The sequence below is a fragment of the Crassostrea angulata genome, chromosome 1 (genome assembly GCF_025612915.1).
Source record: "Crassostrea angulata isolate pt1a10 chromosome 1, ASM2561291v2, whole genome shotgun sequence".
Lineage (NCBI taxonomy): Eukaryota > Metazoa > Mollusca > Bivalvia > Ostreida > Ostreidae > Magallana > Magallana angulata.
The window spans coordinates 28,680,010-28,697,825 of record NC_069111.1 but is presented as its reverse complement, the minus strand read 5'-3'; the positions used below and the strand labels follow the sequence as shown (position 1 = coordinate 28,697,825).

The window sequence follows — 17,816 nt, the reverse complement described above, 5'->3', positions numbered from 1 at the left end:
ATTTGTATTGCTTGTGATGTAATCAAACAACTTTGTATGACACAAAATTATTAACAACATTTGTGTTTTCAATACTATTTGAAATGAAAAAAGAAAAACCAGATTTTTTTCAGTTTTGTTTTAATTTTCATTGCCCCTTTCATAGATGCTTTAAATAGTTGTTTTAATACATGTACAGTAAGCAAAGCTACAATAAAACAATTGTAATATACAGAGTCGGGGCAGCAAGGAAAACATACGAACATATTATCTGTTGTACACATCATGAGCTTATTACAACTTCCTTTTGCAGAAACGATGAACGATTTGCAATGTAACTACCCACAGATGCAAGGAACTAATTAAATATATATTTCAAATTTTTTTCCTTAAAATTATTGTTTTTTTAATTATTTTTATTTTGATACTGCATATGACACAAATGATTCACTCCATGCAATGTGTATTTATAAAACAGTTACGCAAACGTTGTAGGAGACCCACTGATATGCACGTTGTTTGTCCAATTCCATGTCCACATATTATGTACAATCATGTTGGTTGCAGGACAATGACTAAGCCACGCATTTTGGTCAAGAAACAGTGCTGAGCGAAGTCGGTTGATGAATTTTGATACGTTTGAATTTTGTCCTCAGAGGAGTTATCCAGTATATAAAAGGATTGATAGAATAATTGATTAAGAATACTATTAAACCTACATGTAGAATAATATCATAGTATTCCAAAGGCCAAAATACATATACGAAAGACTCGTAGATAGAAATTACATCAAAAATCAGGTACGGTATCTGAGATACTATAAAAACAATGACTATGACATAGACAGTTCTCGTCATAGTCGACAGACTCTGCATATTTCTGACGTGTCTCCCTTTCAAAGAGTTGATTCTTTTAAGTTTTCGTATCTTGGTGCAATGGAAATAAAACAATAGAAACAGGGCAAACACTATTGTAGGAACGCTGATAAAGGCATAATAAGGTGGATGTAGAATAAAACCGGGGCATCTCGAAAGTTCTGTCATAATCAAGGAGTAGCAAAAGTTTATGACGGTCAGAATCACAAAAGTTACAAACGCTCTGAGGACGGCATAACGGTAGGTATGAGATTCCATATAAATAAGAGGTTTCGTCACAAGAACGAATCTCTCGTACGCTAAATATACGACATTCCAGCACGACCCCAAGTACGGGGTGTTGTCTGCTACAAAAAAGGCGATACAAAAATGATCCGACAAACCGAACGTTTGAATGAAGTAGTCCTCGTTCGGAAAATAAAGACACTCGCGTGTGGCGTTTAGCAGCAGAGAAAATAGATCAGTCAATGCTAATATCAAGATACACATGTGCGACGTTTTCTTGTACAGCTTCTGTCGGATCAAGGTTCCAATCACCGCCAAATTACCGACAGTCCCGATGAATACGATAGACAAAGCTATGACTGTGATGGAACATTTGTAGGGAAAGTCCGGGGAGCAAGGGAGAATAAAGGTTACGGATGATTCGTTCTCTTTGGAGGTAAAATCCATCTTGCCGCTGCAAATGAAATAATTGCGTGTTTTCTGAAGCTATCGCAGTATAATATACTAGTGTGTAGAAATTGTAAGCCAATAGACAAGCTTTATGTCTTTAATCAGTTGAAGGGGGATGAAACTGACAGACAACTGGGATGTAGGTGTAATGTTCATAAACTTGCTGTATCTTATACACAATTTTAAATGCAACCATATCATTTTGTGGATTAGTTATCTACAAATGTTATTAATTTCTACTCTCACAAAGATAGCTTAACCCTCCAATATCATCAAATATCCAGCAGATACCATCAAATCTACTAAGAATACTCTGCAAAAAAAAAACCGTCATCTTGCCAAATAATATTAATAGTCAAAAGGAAAAAAACCGTGTGAAATTAAATTAATTTTGTTCTTTCCTCTTGTGATCGATTTTACTTTATAGAGAATTTGTGTATGTCATTTCACATACTTTTCAGTCTTTCCAATTGTCACGTGTACACATAAGGACATTTACGCCCATAGGTTTGAGAGAGTGAGAGTCGGATTTCATAAACAACGGGGAAAATGTCATTTTCTATCTCCGAGAATGTTGCATTGCATGCATGAAAGAAATTAAAGAGATGTATGCTAGCTAAAATAAGCTAAATACAATGTCTCCAACATCTAACAAACATCATTATACAAAACCTATATGGTAAGCAGCTTGTCCTTCCTTGTGTAATTTATTCTTTTACAAATAAAACACAACGTCATGTTGTATATTTTTATTTTTTTAACAATAAATAATATCAGTATCAAGGATAATCTTCGTATTTGCCACAATAACAAAGTGGATTATCAATTTGATAGGCCTATTATAACGATTGATTTAATGGATTGTTTGAATTACATTTTAATGCGTTAGTGAAAAAAAAGAAAAGAAAAGTAGCTTGATTTCAATAGCATTTTTTTTATTTCTGCACTTGTAAAATCGTTTGAATTGAGTAATCCATTTTTTTAAACAAATTAATAATACTCATTCCTTGCATTTTACTCTGTCTCATAGAAATTCCGCAAACAACCAAACTGATTTTAAATATAGTGGTAAAATTGCTAAGCACCGAAACTTCCTGAAAAAGTTGTTCCTTCTCGAATTAAAGTGACTCGATCGAGTTTAAAATAATTATGTTTATCTGTATAAATACTGAATCGTCATCATATATGGACCTAACAATTGTTACAATATAGCAAAATGTAACACGGGTTTTTTTTCCTATTAAACGTTTCATTTTATTTAAAATCTATTAAAAAGCACTCTCTTCATTACACTCCATATGCTCATAATATCCCTTTACAAACCTTAATTAGTGGGCTTTCATTTTTGGGATTTTACTGCAATATTAATTAATTCTTTGATATGCTATAAATTGCTAATATGGGTACTTATTCGTGTTTTTAAATTATTTTTTAATTAACTAAAAAAGGAAATGTATTGTACATTGAAACTTAGGATTATTTATATTTTTCCGCTGTGAGTTCCTTTTTTCCCCAACACTGCACAATGTACAGTAAGTTAATGTGGAAAATTTGGAAATAATTTTAGACGAAACGAAATTACTGAGATCGTACATTAAACGATGTAAAAAAAATATAATTGATATTTTTAACAAAGAAAATAATGTCAAACAGATAGTACTAAATCTTATTTGAGATTGTTTGAAAAGGATATTAAAGCTGCTCTAATCTACGGGGTACTTCATCCACAATAATTGGTTGACTTTCTATATTATAACAATAAAAAAAGATGTAGCTAGTTAGTGAGAATTGTTCCGATAAATTACACAGAGTAACGATCTGTATGACCTACATCATGCAGTTTTCAAATATGAAATGTCATTCAACCCATTTCATAAAATTTAATGAGAGCAAACAAAAACATCAGAACAAGATGTATGACCAAAGCATAATGAAAAGAATAATTGAAAAGTATAAATCATCCTTGCAGGGAATATTTATATTGTCTTTATACAAATTTATACACACTTCTTTAAAAGCTCTGTAGCAGCGTACTGAAAGCAATTTTCTGAAAAGGAAGTGACCTTTGCTAAATTATCATCTCTATTCCCAGAGCAACGTTAATCCGGTGCAAAAGTAAACATTTCTGAGAATGAAAATATTTGTTACTTTATTGTATTCAAAGATATGTGTTCCATGTGACATGTATAATAGCATTAAGAGTGTGAAAAAAAAATCATATATACAAGAGCAAACTCAGAAAACATATGTTAAAGCAAAAGATGCAAATTGCATGCTAAATAAGTCCTCTATTCAAATGCCCTGAAAATTGGTAGCGGTCAAAAGCAGTTACTCTAGCGGATTCACCGGGGAGGGGTTTACTTGACATTACTTACCACACCTTGGATTTAACGTTTAATGTTTGCCTGGAGAATAACCTGCACCCCCCCCCCCTCTTTCTCACACACACTTTATACAAATACCATCTATAATCCTCGCCTATGTTTCTTTTGAATCATTCCACAGGCATTCGAATTGGTCAAATACATGTTCACAAACAAGTTTCCATTTAAGGAATAACCTTACAGAACATTTTTTGAGTATTATTAGATGATAATTTTGGTCGGGGCGTGGTCAAATCCAATAGAGCCCGTAAGGATTTCAAAGATTCGTAGTGTTATCACAGACAAAGACAATGAATATAATATATATATATATATATATATATATATATATATATATATATATATATATATATATATATATATATATATATATATATATATATATATATATATATTTATATATATAATGACTGTTTGAGATAAGTGAAGTATGCTCTTTCGTGATACTAGATAAAGATAATGCAAACTGTAGAGAAATATATTTCACCGCATGAATATAAACCGTCCGTGAATTTAGGGAATCAGCTCTGTGGCAAATGAGGGAATCGCTCTCACAAGGAATCTGATTAGGACAAATCAAAAGTGCTTGTTTATAAATTTAGAACCAATGTTCATTTACAAAATGCAGGATAAAATGAGAATTTGCTTAATTCAGTCTATGTTCGGTGTAACGAAAAATTTTGACCCGGATTGAAAATTTACTGAGTACCCGGGAGTCACTTTTCAACATTGAATATTTAGACTTTAGACCCTGGTCCGTTGAAAATTGACCCGCATCCTGGAGTTTCGATCATGAAACCGGTTCAAAATTCAACAGTATATAAATAGTGCCTGTTTGGGAGGGTAACAGCGTTATACAAAATGAATTTCATTGTTTGAGTAAACAAAAAGTATGTTTAAAAACTAAATGCATGAGAAATTATGACAAAACTGTTTTCCAACTGAAGAGTTACGGTTGTGCACCTGTGTTGCATAATGTCGGTTCCGGGGAGTCGAGGTTTCCGCCTGGAATCTATATACATGTTATACTTTGTATAAATTATACATTTCAGGCACGTAGCATCGGGTGGGGGGGGGCAACTAATTTTTAAAAATTTACATATTAAAAATTGAATTATCATGGACTTTTTGGGAGTATGGAAAAAAATGATATGAAAATAAGGAAATTAGGAGTGAAGTTGAAGTTACATAAATGTATATACTACTAGCCCGACCTGTCCCCATGTCCAGTTGGTGTCCTTCTTTCTTCATCCGGGTCTATTTTTGTCTTCAACCCTCTCTTTCTCTTAATCTTTCAAGTTGGTGTCAACCTCATTGCTACATACATGTATCAGTCTAATTTTGTCAACTTAACATACAAACAATGGGGCAATTTCGCTAATATTTTGCAATTATGAAACATATTAATTAACAAAGGAAAATCAATAATGCGGATCTCAGTCATGAATACCGAAGATGCCAGTGTAAGTTAAACTATAAATTTTGGCCCGGGTTGAAAATTGATCCGTAGGTCATTTTTCAACGCTGAATACTCTAGTATCGAGACCAAAGGTGTTGAATAAAGACCCTGATCCGTTGAAAACTGACCCGCATCGTAGAATTTTGATCATTGTAAACGGTTCCAAATTCGACATCGAAGACATACAAGAAGTTAATATTTATAACTCCGATTTGTTGAATAAAAAATTATATATATAATATCTATTCTTTAGATATACATGTTTAAAAGAGCTGATTCGATTTTAAAAAGACGCTCTGTCGAAAACAGGAAACATTCTAATGATTAGGTCTCAAATTATCATATTAAACCTTAAACATTGTAACTACAGTGCATTTTTTCCTCCTATAGTGTAATTTTCGTGTGTAATCGCTGTGTTTTTACGATATACTATTTATATGAAATAAATATGCTCTTTTTTATATTTGCAAGAGGGATGTACAATCACTTTACAGACGTGGTGACAGTCCAATTCTTGAAGAGAATGATCTTACGGCAATTAGTTTTTTTTTTATTCATTTTCCTAAAATTTGAATTATTTAATTCAACAAGCTATATATTTGAGTTTATAAAACTTTCCATTTATTACGCTGTCAGATTAATATCATTAATTCTCGGAATAAAGATTAAGCGATTTCCCAGCAAAATTTACGTGTATATTTTATTGGGATATGTTTTCAAATGTTATTTAAAGTTTATATCAAGGAAGATGATAATCATTATTTCCCGATCGAGGAAAGGGTGCATGGGGCTGTCAATATGAAAATTTAAATAAATACATGCATTGTTATTCCGTTCTGGTATATTTGAATAGCTTATTTTCATTTAGCAAAATAATCTTTATTATCTTTGAATGTTCTTGCACGGTCAACTTATAAACAGAATTGTCCCCCATTATATAGAATGGGATGGCCGTCCTTTTAGTTGTATTTACACAAAAACAATAACTGGATAACGATTTTTTTCGGGTAATCTTAACAACAGATGATTGTAATTCGACAAATCCAGGTGAAAAAATAGTCATGTCAGCATAAGGATCGGACAGTATCAAAGAAATAATCTTTTTTAATACTGAAATTTAGGTTAAAAAACGCGTGCAGGAAGTCCCAGTTCAAATTCTGTAGTTTTCGTCAACTGACCTCAGAGATTGGATAAAAAATCAATGTACTGAAGAACTGACGGGAGTTGATTTTGTCGATGTTTATTTATTTTAAAATCAATGATATGTTATTTTGCATGACAAGTACATGTAGTTTCTAATTTGAATTACGCACATTTTTATAATATGAATTTTTGGACTTTTTCGACAAAAATGTCGAGAAACCCCCATATGAATCATGTTAAATAATATTTTAAAAAGATAAAATTAATTCTATCAAACTATGTATCAGTAATAGAAATATTTCTATGGATCCAAGCAATATTGAACTCTAGTCTCGTTCAACCAAACGCTCGGCTGACACCGTAAATCTCCGACAAGGATTTACGGAGACAGCCGAGCGTCGAGTTGAACGAGACTAATATGTTAAACTCTGGCGTAGGAATACATACGACTACAAAATATTTTAATTGTCCGTAGCATTTAAAATCTGACTATTTTCAAGGTATTTATAAATAAGTTTCCTTGAAAATCAATGCTTTAGCATACATAACATCGAATTTATCAATTATTTTCAAGAACTAAGTCTTGTCAGCAGCAATGATTTGTGCTGAGGTCCAAACACTGTTTCACTTTCGGTTTGTCTGAGTAACTGCATAGGAGAGTTGATTAAAATCAACTCCCAAAAACCCTTTTTAATCTGTTGAAAAATGATTCAGGTATGATTACACGACTTTTGTCTCAACTTTCAACGTTTAGAAAGCACCCTCGGATCAAAAATCAACTTTGAACAATGAATTATGTGTCAATTTTCAACCGAGATCAACATTATTCATTGCACCAACATCTCCTTAGTGTTTCGATAATAAAATTTCATTTGTCTAATATCACGCAAATATTCTGTATTTTTATTAGTATATTGAGTCTGGAGACTTTGCTCAGAACTCAGAAGTATCGTAGAACAGACTTCATCGGACCTCAACTAATGATCAACACATAGACAAGGGACAGAAAACTCATGGGAACCAAGACGAACATATTGACATATTCTTTACTAGTATTCGCAGGATGTACATTAGCTTTATCAAATGAAGTGCAACTTATTTGTATATATAAATATATATATATATTTCATAATGTATTTGTGATAAAACTACAAGACTAGTGTATGCTTTCCAAAACTCCATCATTGGCACATTGCCTAAAATGGACTTTTATGGGATTTGATCACGTGCCCCGACTGTAAAGATCATCCAATCAAAAGTCAAAGAATGAATCCTTATTTCTTAAGTAAAACAAACAATATTTCAGTAACGCGTGTACATTACGTATACTCTCACAGCGAACTTTTTTCTGAATTTTGTTCCGATAAGCAATTCATTGAATATTTTCAATCACTTCTTAAAATTTCAATTTTAACAAAATAAAGTTCTTTCACAAGCATACATTATAAATTTAAGGTCTTTCTGATTAAACATGCAATTCTGGTTGTCAGTAGTACTGGTTCATTTATAAATCAAATAAACTGAAAAATAGTACATGTATGTATATTTATATTTATTCACTAATATATATTATAATAACAAATAAGAACAAGTGTTTTTACTATATTCATCTCAACAGAAAATCAACACAGGACCTTAAGCAAGGCTATACATGTACATATAACATAGGCAATTTTGTTACTAGTGAGACATTTTATTATTGTATGCAAAGAACTGTAAAATATGTAAATATGATGAAAAGCAAATGCCAGAGAAATTTTTTGTCAGCTTCAATATAGTTGAATTAAGTTAACTTTATATAACAGTACATGTATATCACAGTGGTTTTATGTGATACACACATGTACAAATACATGCGCATATAAATAGCTGTAGCTCTAATAATTAGTACATGTACTAATTAAATACAGGAACGAAATAAATCATTTCCTTTGGCTTATCTTCAAAATAATTACAACAAATCTATAACCACTTGAAAACCTGTTCTTTAAAAGGTTACCGTAAATTTCTAAAATGTTTCCGTTTAAAAATAATTTAGCCATGTAATCTTATCATAAATGTCCATGGAAGATTTACACAAAAATCAACCGACACATGAAATTGACAAGAAACATTGTCAAGTAAATCTATAATATCATTATAAACTTTTTATATCTGAAAATTTATACATGGAATGTACTTTGCTCCATTAAATTCCCGATATAAAAAAAAATTAGTTTTGGCCAACTCATTACTAACAACTCCATCTATACTAGATGGGGTAATTTCTTTCCACTGATAGGGATTATAACCATTTTATGGCTAACAATCATCTTTCATCCAATAAGCAGATTGTTTTGCTAATATCTTTTATTGCACTTCACCCTAATTGACACATTAAGTTTTATTGCACTTATTTTTCTATCTATCACTAGGCCTCTTCCACTGTGCAGTCTCCGTCTAGATCTGTGGGCATGAAGACCCCCGAAGCCACAGCTTCCTTCTCCAGTGAGGCTAATAACCTGCAATGTCATAAATTACAAAAAATTTTCAATATACTTCTTCATTAAAATATAAATGGAGGTGCAAATTATATTGTATAAATTGAAAACATTGATTCACTCGCATTAAATTTTATCATACAATATCCATGTCAGTCAACATTTCGCTCTGTCGGCATGCGCATGTACATATATTTCATGCATACTTATGCATACGGATATCAAATACAGAGGACCCCAGAGCCATCATTAAAGATCATAGACATTAGACAAGTCAAAATTTTGATCATTTACAATATAACTATCGATCATAAATTTTCACAGGAAATTTGTTGGTTGCTACAACACAGAGAAACAGTCTTATAATAAATTTAGAATTTTACTTGCATGTTATGATAAAAATTACCGTACATATTGCACACAAAATTCTGACATAAGACTAAGACAGTGTCATGATCATGAGGCCTGATTTGTCAAAATAAAAATCTATATGTTTATGTTATGATAAAAATTACTGTACATATTGCACAAAAATTCTGACATATTAAGACTAAGACAGTGTCATGATCATGAGACCCGATTTGTCAAGATAAAAATCTATAAAATAAAGCGCATTAAAATTTTACCTTCTAAGTTTAGCAACCCTTGACCTTAGTTCCTTGTCATGAGTTTGAATCTTGTTGATTTCATTCCATGCTTCCTTCTGTTTGTTGTCCTTGACATACGACCTTTGATACAAACGTGACCACAGGCCCTGCAACAAATTAATTTCACTTCCTTTAATTCTTGAGCTGGTATGTGACTAGAAGCTGTTTCCTCATTTCAATAATGATACTCACAATTAGTCTACAATAAAGTCCAGCTGAATACTATAATTGATTTTAGATGAGACAATTTTGAATAAAAAATAACTATACTGGTTATCAAAATAGATTAGATTAAAAATATAATTATTTACAGAAAAACTGTCACTTTCGGTACCTAAAAATATTCTGTAAACACTTATAAACAGGACATAACTTTGAAGTTTGAAGTATTTCCTTGAATCTAAATAGAGTATATCAAAAATATAATTATTCATAGATTGCCATTTACAGAAAACTTGTCACTGTCTAAAAATATTCTGTTAACATGTTAACATATAAAAACAGGATATAACCATAAATGAAATTTTAAGAATTTCCTTGAAAGCAACCAAAACAGCTACATTTCTTGGGAGAATCTCTCTCTCTCTCTCTCTCTCTCTCTCTCTCTCTCTCTCTCTCTCTCTCTCTCACCAAGCTTTGTGGTGCGACTGATGGCCAGATAACTAGAGGATTAGGATCATACATTGGATTTAGGAACTGCTCTAAAACTTCTGGTCTTGTCAAATAAGTCCTGGAGAATAATGAAATCAATACTTAAACAAATTCAATTCAATTCAGACACGTAAGATGTACGTTGCATATACGTTATCATTGATTAGACTTATTTTCTTTTTTTAATAATTCTCAAATAAATTTTATATTACATTGACTGAAAAGATTAGGAAATGTACTTTGAATGTGTTTTTATGAAACGTTTGTAAATATCGTAAGTATATGTATACCTACCACAGAGAAACAGTTCTTTCTGATAATTTGTATCTCTTCCTCTCTTTTTCACTGTTACAAAGAAATGTTCCTAAAACAAAAATGTGCATCTTGTGTATGGCAAAGGTCATTAAATAAATATTTAAAAAAACAAAAAAATTAATTCAGTCAAAAACATAACTCCACAACTGCTAGTACTTTTATTTTGAAGTAAAAGAAAGGTAACTTCAAAATATGTAAATAAATTTTTTAATTAATACTCATCGGGATAGATATCATGTATTGTATAATAAAACTATGATAGCCATACATTAAAAGTACTACAGAGTTCATTCTTCAAACATTAATTTACACATATATATGTGCATTTTACCCGTAAACACTTACCAAAGTCTGAGAAATATGCATGGGTAAATAAAGTGATCAAAAAGTCCTCATTGAATTCAAAGGAACATGGAAACTGTTGCCAAATCTTTTAAAAAGAATAGATAAACAAATCATAATTAAACATATTACCGTTACATAAAAATAAAAAGTCCAGGAACAAATTTTATAAGTTTGAAAACGAAGTATCAAATTCTATGCCTTTATCAAAATCTCCAGAGATGTGTTTTACTTTTTTAAATAAAGAATCACACTCATGATTTTGTCTGTTGTGCATCCATGGGACTAAATGCCATCACCTTCAGCCCAGTTCAATCAGTGCAAGGAGCTGTTGACACTTATTTTCAACACTGTAACCAGTGCACTTGAGAGATTGATTTCGACCCTTTTAATACAAAACTAAAAAGTTTGTTGACCTGCCACACACAGTCCAGGAAGAGTAGGAATACCGGAGCTTCCTGTCTGTTCTTGGATACAGCAAAGGCAGACTTGGCACAGCGGTCGTTGAAAGGGTGACCAGCCTGTAACCACTCTCTCTCAACCAGGGCCTCAAATCTACAGGCACAATAACAGTACAAGTACAGTACATATTTCATAAGTCTCTCAGAGTTAAATATCCTTCTATCTCCTCCCTCTTTCTCTCTGTATAGCTCTCCATGGAGTTAAATGGAGGGAGAATAATATAAGATTCTTATACCTTAAATTAATTTGAAAAAATAGAAATTACACCAAAAGAATAAAGGACTATGTGCGGTATGGTCAAATATCTGCCCCCGATTTTAACCAATTTTTAAATAGTATCGTATAAAAATAAAATCTTCACAAATTATTGTATAGAGGATGCCTATAACTATAATAATGATTTTAGTCATCATTGCTCTTTTGCTGTGTATCTATGACGTCACCTAAATGGCCAAATTCCCGCAAATTTGCAAACAAATGAAAATATTCTCATTTTTGCTCTATATTTTGCATTCGGAAGTATAGAGCGCAGGTCTGCTCAAGTGCGATTTTAACATATGTTTTTCTTCAGATAGTTATACACATTATACTAAAATATGGTACTTGAGCAAGCCTGCGCTCGATGTTTCCCAGTCGGAAAACCATCGGAAAACACCCATATTTTGCTACAAAACATCAATTTATCAAAATAATGCAATATTCATGACGTCATTTCTACATTATGACGTCACTGTGGTGATAACCTTTTACATCTTTATTTCCAATATGATTTTAACTATCTTTCACCTTATTTTCAAGCTCTTTCTAAAACTTTGATTTTGGGGGGCAAAAATTGCATAAAACCGCACTTAGTCCTTTGAAAATGGTAAAATGCAATGTGAGACAAGTCAACTTGTAAATATTTTAATTCTCACCCATTGATGGTTCTACAGTCGTGATCAAGAACAATCTGTACAAGGGAGGTAATCTGCAGTGTGCTGTCAAATCCTTCTGATCCATGAACAAGAACATTGGCTCCTACAAAGTATCATTAGATAAAATTTAAATCATATTCTCTAATACAGGCCTCAGTCTGCTACATGTAATTAGCAATGAGCAGTTAAGTCAAAGAATATCTCGCTCTCAGGATAGAATATCCAACAGCCCTAACAAGTTCAATTATGGTACATTTAATACAAATTAAAAGTGAGATACATACACATGTACTAAAAATCAAGCTTTTTTAAAATTAACTACAAATGTAGGTGCATTATCTAAATAAACATAATAAATTGTGAGGAGATTTGATCTTAGCTTTGACAAAATTTTTGCTGACTTACCCTCTGAGTCAATACACTGTGCCACAGTACAAGCACAAGTCAAAATGTCCTTGACATGTGTGAGCCAGTTGCTGGATTCTAACTTTGACAGCCACTTGTCCATACTGCAGCCATCATCAGTACATGCTGTGAAATGTAAACATAGTTTGTGTACATGCAACTTTTTGCAAGATTAAAGAGATTATATTGAGAGAATCCTTAAATGTTCATACACATTCATGTGTATGTATGTGAAACAACACTACTTTTCATCTCTTAGACTATAATAAACAAGTATCTGATATGCTATAAAATTCAAAAAATTTCTATGCAAAATGCAAGGAAAGATAAATAGGAAAAAATAATGAAAAAAGCAATAATTAAAGAAAATAGAAAACTCAATACATGAAAGTTCTGGAATTTGACACTAACCTTCTAGCATTTTGATCAAGGACTCGTGAAATGTCTGTCTTTTCTCAATGCTTTGGTGGATTCTTCTCCAGTGTGAGTAGTGGGCATCTGGTTCATAACCTCCACCTATAAAACCATATCAGAAGAGGGACTCATGTAAAGATGGACAGATGTCCTACATTATGGTTACTTATACTGACATTACATCAAAAATTACTCAACATTGGCCAATAGTTTAAATCAAATTCAAACAAAGTTTAAGGAAGGTTAGATTCATTTTACAGTGTGATATCTAGGTATGGTCTGTTATTAAAATCTTTAGTACATGAAATACACTAAAAAGAAACAGAGGGTCCAAGTGAGTATGCAACTATTCAAACCCTCTGAGCAACAGGAGATTTAATTTGACCATAATACACCTAAAAGGCAACTTTTCACTTGAATGACATTTCACCCCCTCCCTCTAAAATCCGTCCCACCAAAGGTATTAATTTAAGTTGTAGAACTTGTTTATCAATCATTGTTAACTAAATAAATTTCAGGTTCAGTTTAGACATTTGTCTCCAACTAGTAATTTCAACAAACAGGAGCTTGTAAAAAGATGAACCTATAAATTCCAATTTTGTTCTTAATTTCTGTTTGTTCTCTCCTCATTGATACAGTAATCGATTTATATCACTTGCAACTCAACAATTGACACTTTTGCAATTGGAAGCAAAACTTCCAAATCCTACTGAGACCTTCCACCCACCAATCCTGAAAGTCAAACAGACTTATTTTACCGTACCTTTAGCCTGAGAGGACTTGGCAGCAGCCAAAGACCTTGTGTCAATGATGTAACCTTTCCTTCCAATGCCCAGTACAGCATTTAGAAGTTTTTCATCCTCTTTGCATCGCTTGTTGTTTGGTCCGGTCAAAGGCTGACTGCACCTCATCATTACAGCCTACAATCCAATGTGAAAGTCAACTCAAATTTTGTTTACAGTTATCTCAACCACAAAATGATCAAGGAAAAACTTCCCAGATATTTGAACAATTGCAATGCTAAGGTTATATATAAAATCTAATAGAACAGTGATGGGGAGTCTCAAATCACTCCAACTTATCCATGATGGTATTTGCGATATTACAAGGAGTGATTATTAACAGTGGTACCTGCTGTTATACTTTGATTTGTAGAATGACTCTTTTACCTTTGTCTGTCTGTGGTAGTAGCTCAGAACAGGGAAGCGGCCATGTTGACGGAACTGTGAGGCCTTCATGATGGTCTCATCATCCACAGACTTTGGAACAATGAGGGAATGAGGGTAAGAAGGACAGATCTATAATGGAAAATAGGTGTGCAGTATGAATGACAGAACTACTATAGGAATATCTGACATTTAAAAAAATATTCCTACATTATGTATGTAACTGTAAAATTAGGTTGCATTCTTCATGTCTTATACAATCATTTTGTTGGAAATTAGTTGGTGTTCCAGGTTGTCATTAATCTCTAGCTAAATTAAAATAAATTCATGTCATATGTATGCATTTGTATATGTAACCCTCTATATTATAAGAAATAATAAAATTCAAAATGATTGCAAATGCATTAATTACAATGGTAAAATAAGGTATCTAACAGTATTTTTAATATATATTTGCATTTCACGTGAAAAAACGTCTTTTACGCAAAATCTCCCCCTTAGCCAAGTCGGTAAGGGGGAGATTCTCCCACATAGCAGCTTTTAAGGTTAACAGGTATGCTATAATAGATGTTAAAAAGCCCTTTAGAAGCCTAATCTGATTAAATTAAATTGATTTGATGAAGATACCAGCATATAAAACTTATATGCATGTTTTTTTAACACAAAACTGTAAGTACATGTACATTCAATAAACAATGCAGGCAATTGTTAAATACAAATGTGATGAAATTCAATTAAAAACAACAAATAACAAAAATCTAACTTATACAGTCATTACATGAACTTGTAAACAACTTTTATCCCACTTTCAAAAGACTTATTTATTTATGGAATGTTCATCATTTTATATGATACTTATCAATAAGAGTTAATACTTTGTATTCTCTGTTGATATTTGTCACTCTCCATTCATCTGCACATTCTTTAAATCTTGGGTAGTCGTTTTCTGGTTGGAATGCTTGCCACCCATCTTCTAAAGGTTCAAACATGGCTCGATAGAAAAAGGGATATTTCAAGGTCACATCATCTAAAAAATAATAATTTCATATGGTAAAAATTCTTTTGCTAATAAAATAACTATCATATCAAGTTGATTCCACTGTATTTTATTTAATTGTCCCGTTGCAAACATAATGTTAAGTCCATGCAAGATTTTTTTATACATAAAATCTGCAAAACTAAGCAACAAAGAATATTTTAAAATTTTTATTCAAGAACTTCTTTAAAATTTAAGTTGAAATCAAGTATTTTTTTTGTATTAGCATTGTCATTAAAGTATAATAGGCTGGCCAGTAGGCCTCATTAATTTCATTTTATTCGAACAGTATATTTTTTTCTCCTTCTGATTTAATACATATACATGTGTAGCTCATGTGATCACAATAGTGTTTCCAAAAAATTTCTATACATAAATTGTAAGACTTACAGTGTAGTTTAAAATTTTGAGACACAGAATAAAAAATAAATTTTTGGCATTTTTTTTTTCTCTCAGAAAAGCAGATATTCACAGTATATTTTAGGTCAAAATGTGTAATTCAAAATGACACTTACCAATATTTGAGAGTTGTTCAATGGAAGAGGCTACACTGTTCATAGCCTCCACAGTTTCAAATTCCAGTGATAACAGCTTGAAGTCTTTACATTTGAGGATGATGGAGAATTTACCATTGGATTGGATCAGTTTTCTCTCCACTGCATCCACAGCACTATGCAAAAGCTATAGAAGAAAATCATAACAACTATCAGAGATGATTATGTTAATACAGAAACCATTGGCAAAATGGTCTGTGTTAAGTTGACATCATGCAAATAATATTGTTTGGAAATAAACAGATACATGTAAATCAGTTGCAATTTTTTTTCTTCTTTAAACTGAGTAAAAATAATGTAAAATGTCAATACTTTAATGGTAAGGTTGCAGAAAATCACATATCAAATATTAATATAATAATGAATCATTCAATGAATATCATGAGGTGACAATTACAGTCAAGGCATGATCAAGTCTATCATAAAGCAAATTATTACCGGTAGATTTCATCACGCCCCAACCAAAATGATCACCTCACTCATATAGACATTATTCAAAGAATGACTCCTTATTCTGTAAATACACACTTGTTCTTGCTGTTCATTTGAGTTTATATGACTTGCTCAAACAAAATACAATATTAATGTGTTGTGGTAATGTGTTGGGTAGGTAACATTTCAAACGGAGCATCACCCTATCAGGTATCAATAAACATTCATACCCATAATTCCTCATGGTTTTCCTTTTGTCTGGTGGAAAATATCATGTGGTGGCCTGTGATGCAGAGGGTCCCATTGTCAGGCACTTTGAATGGTCTGTAGAGGGTAACATTGTCTACCATAGGAGTGGTGATGAACTCGGCAAACTCCATTTTGAGACCACACCACGGAGTAAATATTCAATTATTATAATAAACTCAGCTTCTCAGAATTTGCATGACATATGCAGTTTATCCCTATAAAATTGAAATGTAAGATTGATATAATGAAATATACATATTTATTGTGAACTAACACATTATATGTACTTCAGTATTTGAGAACAATTTTGTGAGAAATTCATTCAAAATAAAATGGCACCAAGAAGTGTGTAGCACAGGCAGAATGGATATATAGTATGTGTTACATGTATATAGTTATGATACATAGATGCACATGTATGTCTCGATCAAATCCTGAAAAAGTTTTTTCTGCATATAATTATGATACATAGATGCACATTTATGTCTCGATCAAAGCGAGAAAAAGTTTTTTTGCATATAATTATGATACATAGATGCACATGCATGTATGTCTCAATCAATTCCAGAAAAAGACTTTCAGTACAACAGTTCTGTAACCAAATACAGTGCTTTGAATCAGAATGTCTATTTATATGGCTCATACGCCTGTGAACCTACATTAATATTTAGATACACAGAGAAATGAAAATCTCTGATAACAATGGATGTATACATGCAGTCATATATAGGCTCTTTGACTGTATGATAGCACACAGGCGCTTGTGTAGTAAGAAAGAAAAACATAGTTAAAACAAGAGGTACCTCGGAGAAAAAAAAACCACTTTTCATCCAAGGTACCTACTTTTTTTAATAACTGTATGCCTTTTTTCTACACATGCAAGCTCCTGTGGATAGAGATGTGCACTGACAAGATTAATCGTGCGAGCCAGAATACTAAATTGACAACGATGTTTTAATCATTGTGTGTTATAAGCAATCTTCTGGTGTTTTTCATATAATACAAAATTCTATTTCATTGTGATTGTTTGTAAACAAACCTCTAAACTGCTCTCTCTTCATGAAGTTCATAAATTAGTGTATACCGGAAGTAGCAGACACCTGCTTTGCAGAAAATGGCTTAGCATAACAGCATGAAATGATAAAATATTTTGTTACTGTTGAAATTGATTGGAAAATTAAATTCACTTAAACTTGATCATTGTTTCTTGTAGCTGGGAATGTTTTTATAAAGA

The 17,816-nt window shown here is 32.0% G+C and overlaps 1 protein-coding gene across 1 annotated transcript; it reads right to left on the bottom strand.

Moving 5' to 3' along the window:
• Positions 1-8,046: 8,046 nt before the first annotated feature.
• Positions 8,047-17,696, bottom strand: LOC128186591 (myotubularin-related protein 9-like). The gene is made up of 15 exons (XM_052856423.1): positions 17,622-17,696; positions 16,564-16,797; positions 15,863-16,028; positions 15,187-15,338; positions 14,315-14,443; positions 13,909-14,065; positions 13,143-13,247; positions 12,732-12,857; positions 12,327-12,429; positions 11,367-11,505; positions 10,954-11,038; positions 10,588-10,657; positions 10,273-10,372; positions 9,622-9,749; positions 8,047-9,016 (listed from the first exon to the last, which is right to left on the bottom strand). The coding sequence occupies exons 2-15, from the start codon at positions 16,711-16,713 to the stop codon at positions 8,926-8,928; spliced, it is 1,701 nt and encodes a 566-aa protein (XP_052712383.1). The 5' UTR covers positions 16,714-16,797; positions 17,622-17,696; the 3' UTR covers positions 8,047-8,925.
• Between the last annotated feature and the right edge of the window lie 120 nt (positions 17,697-17,816).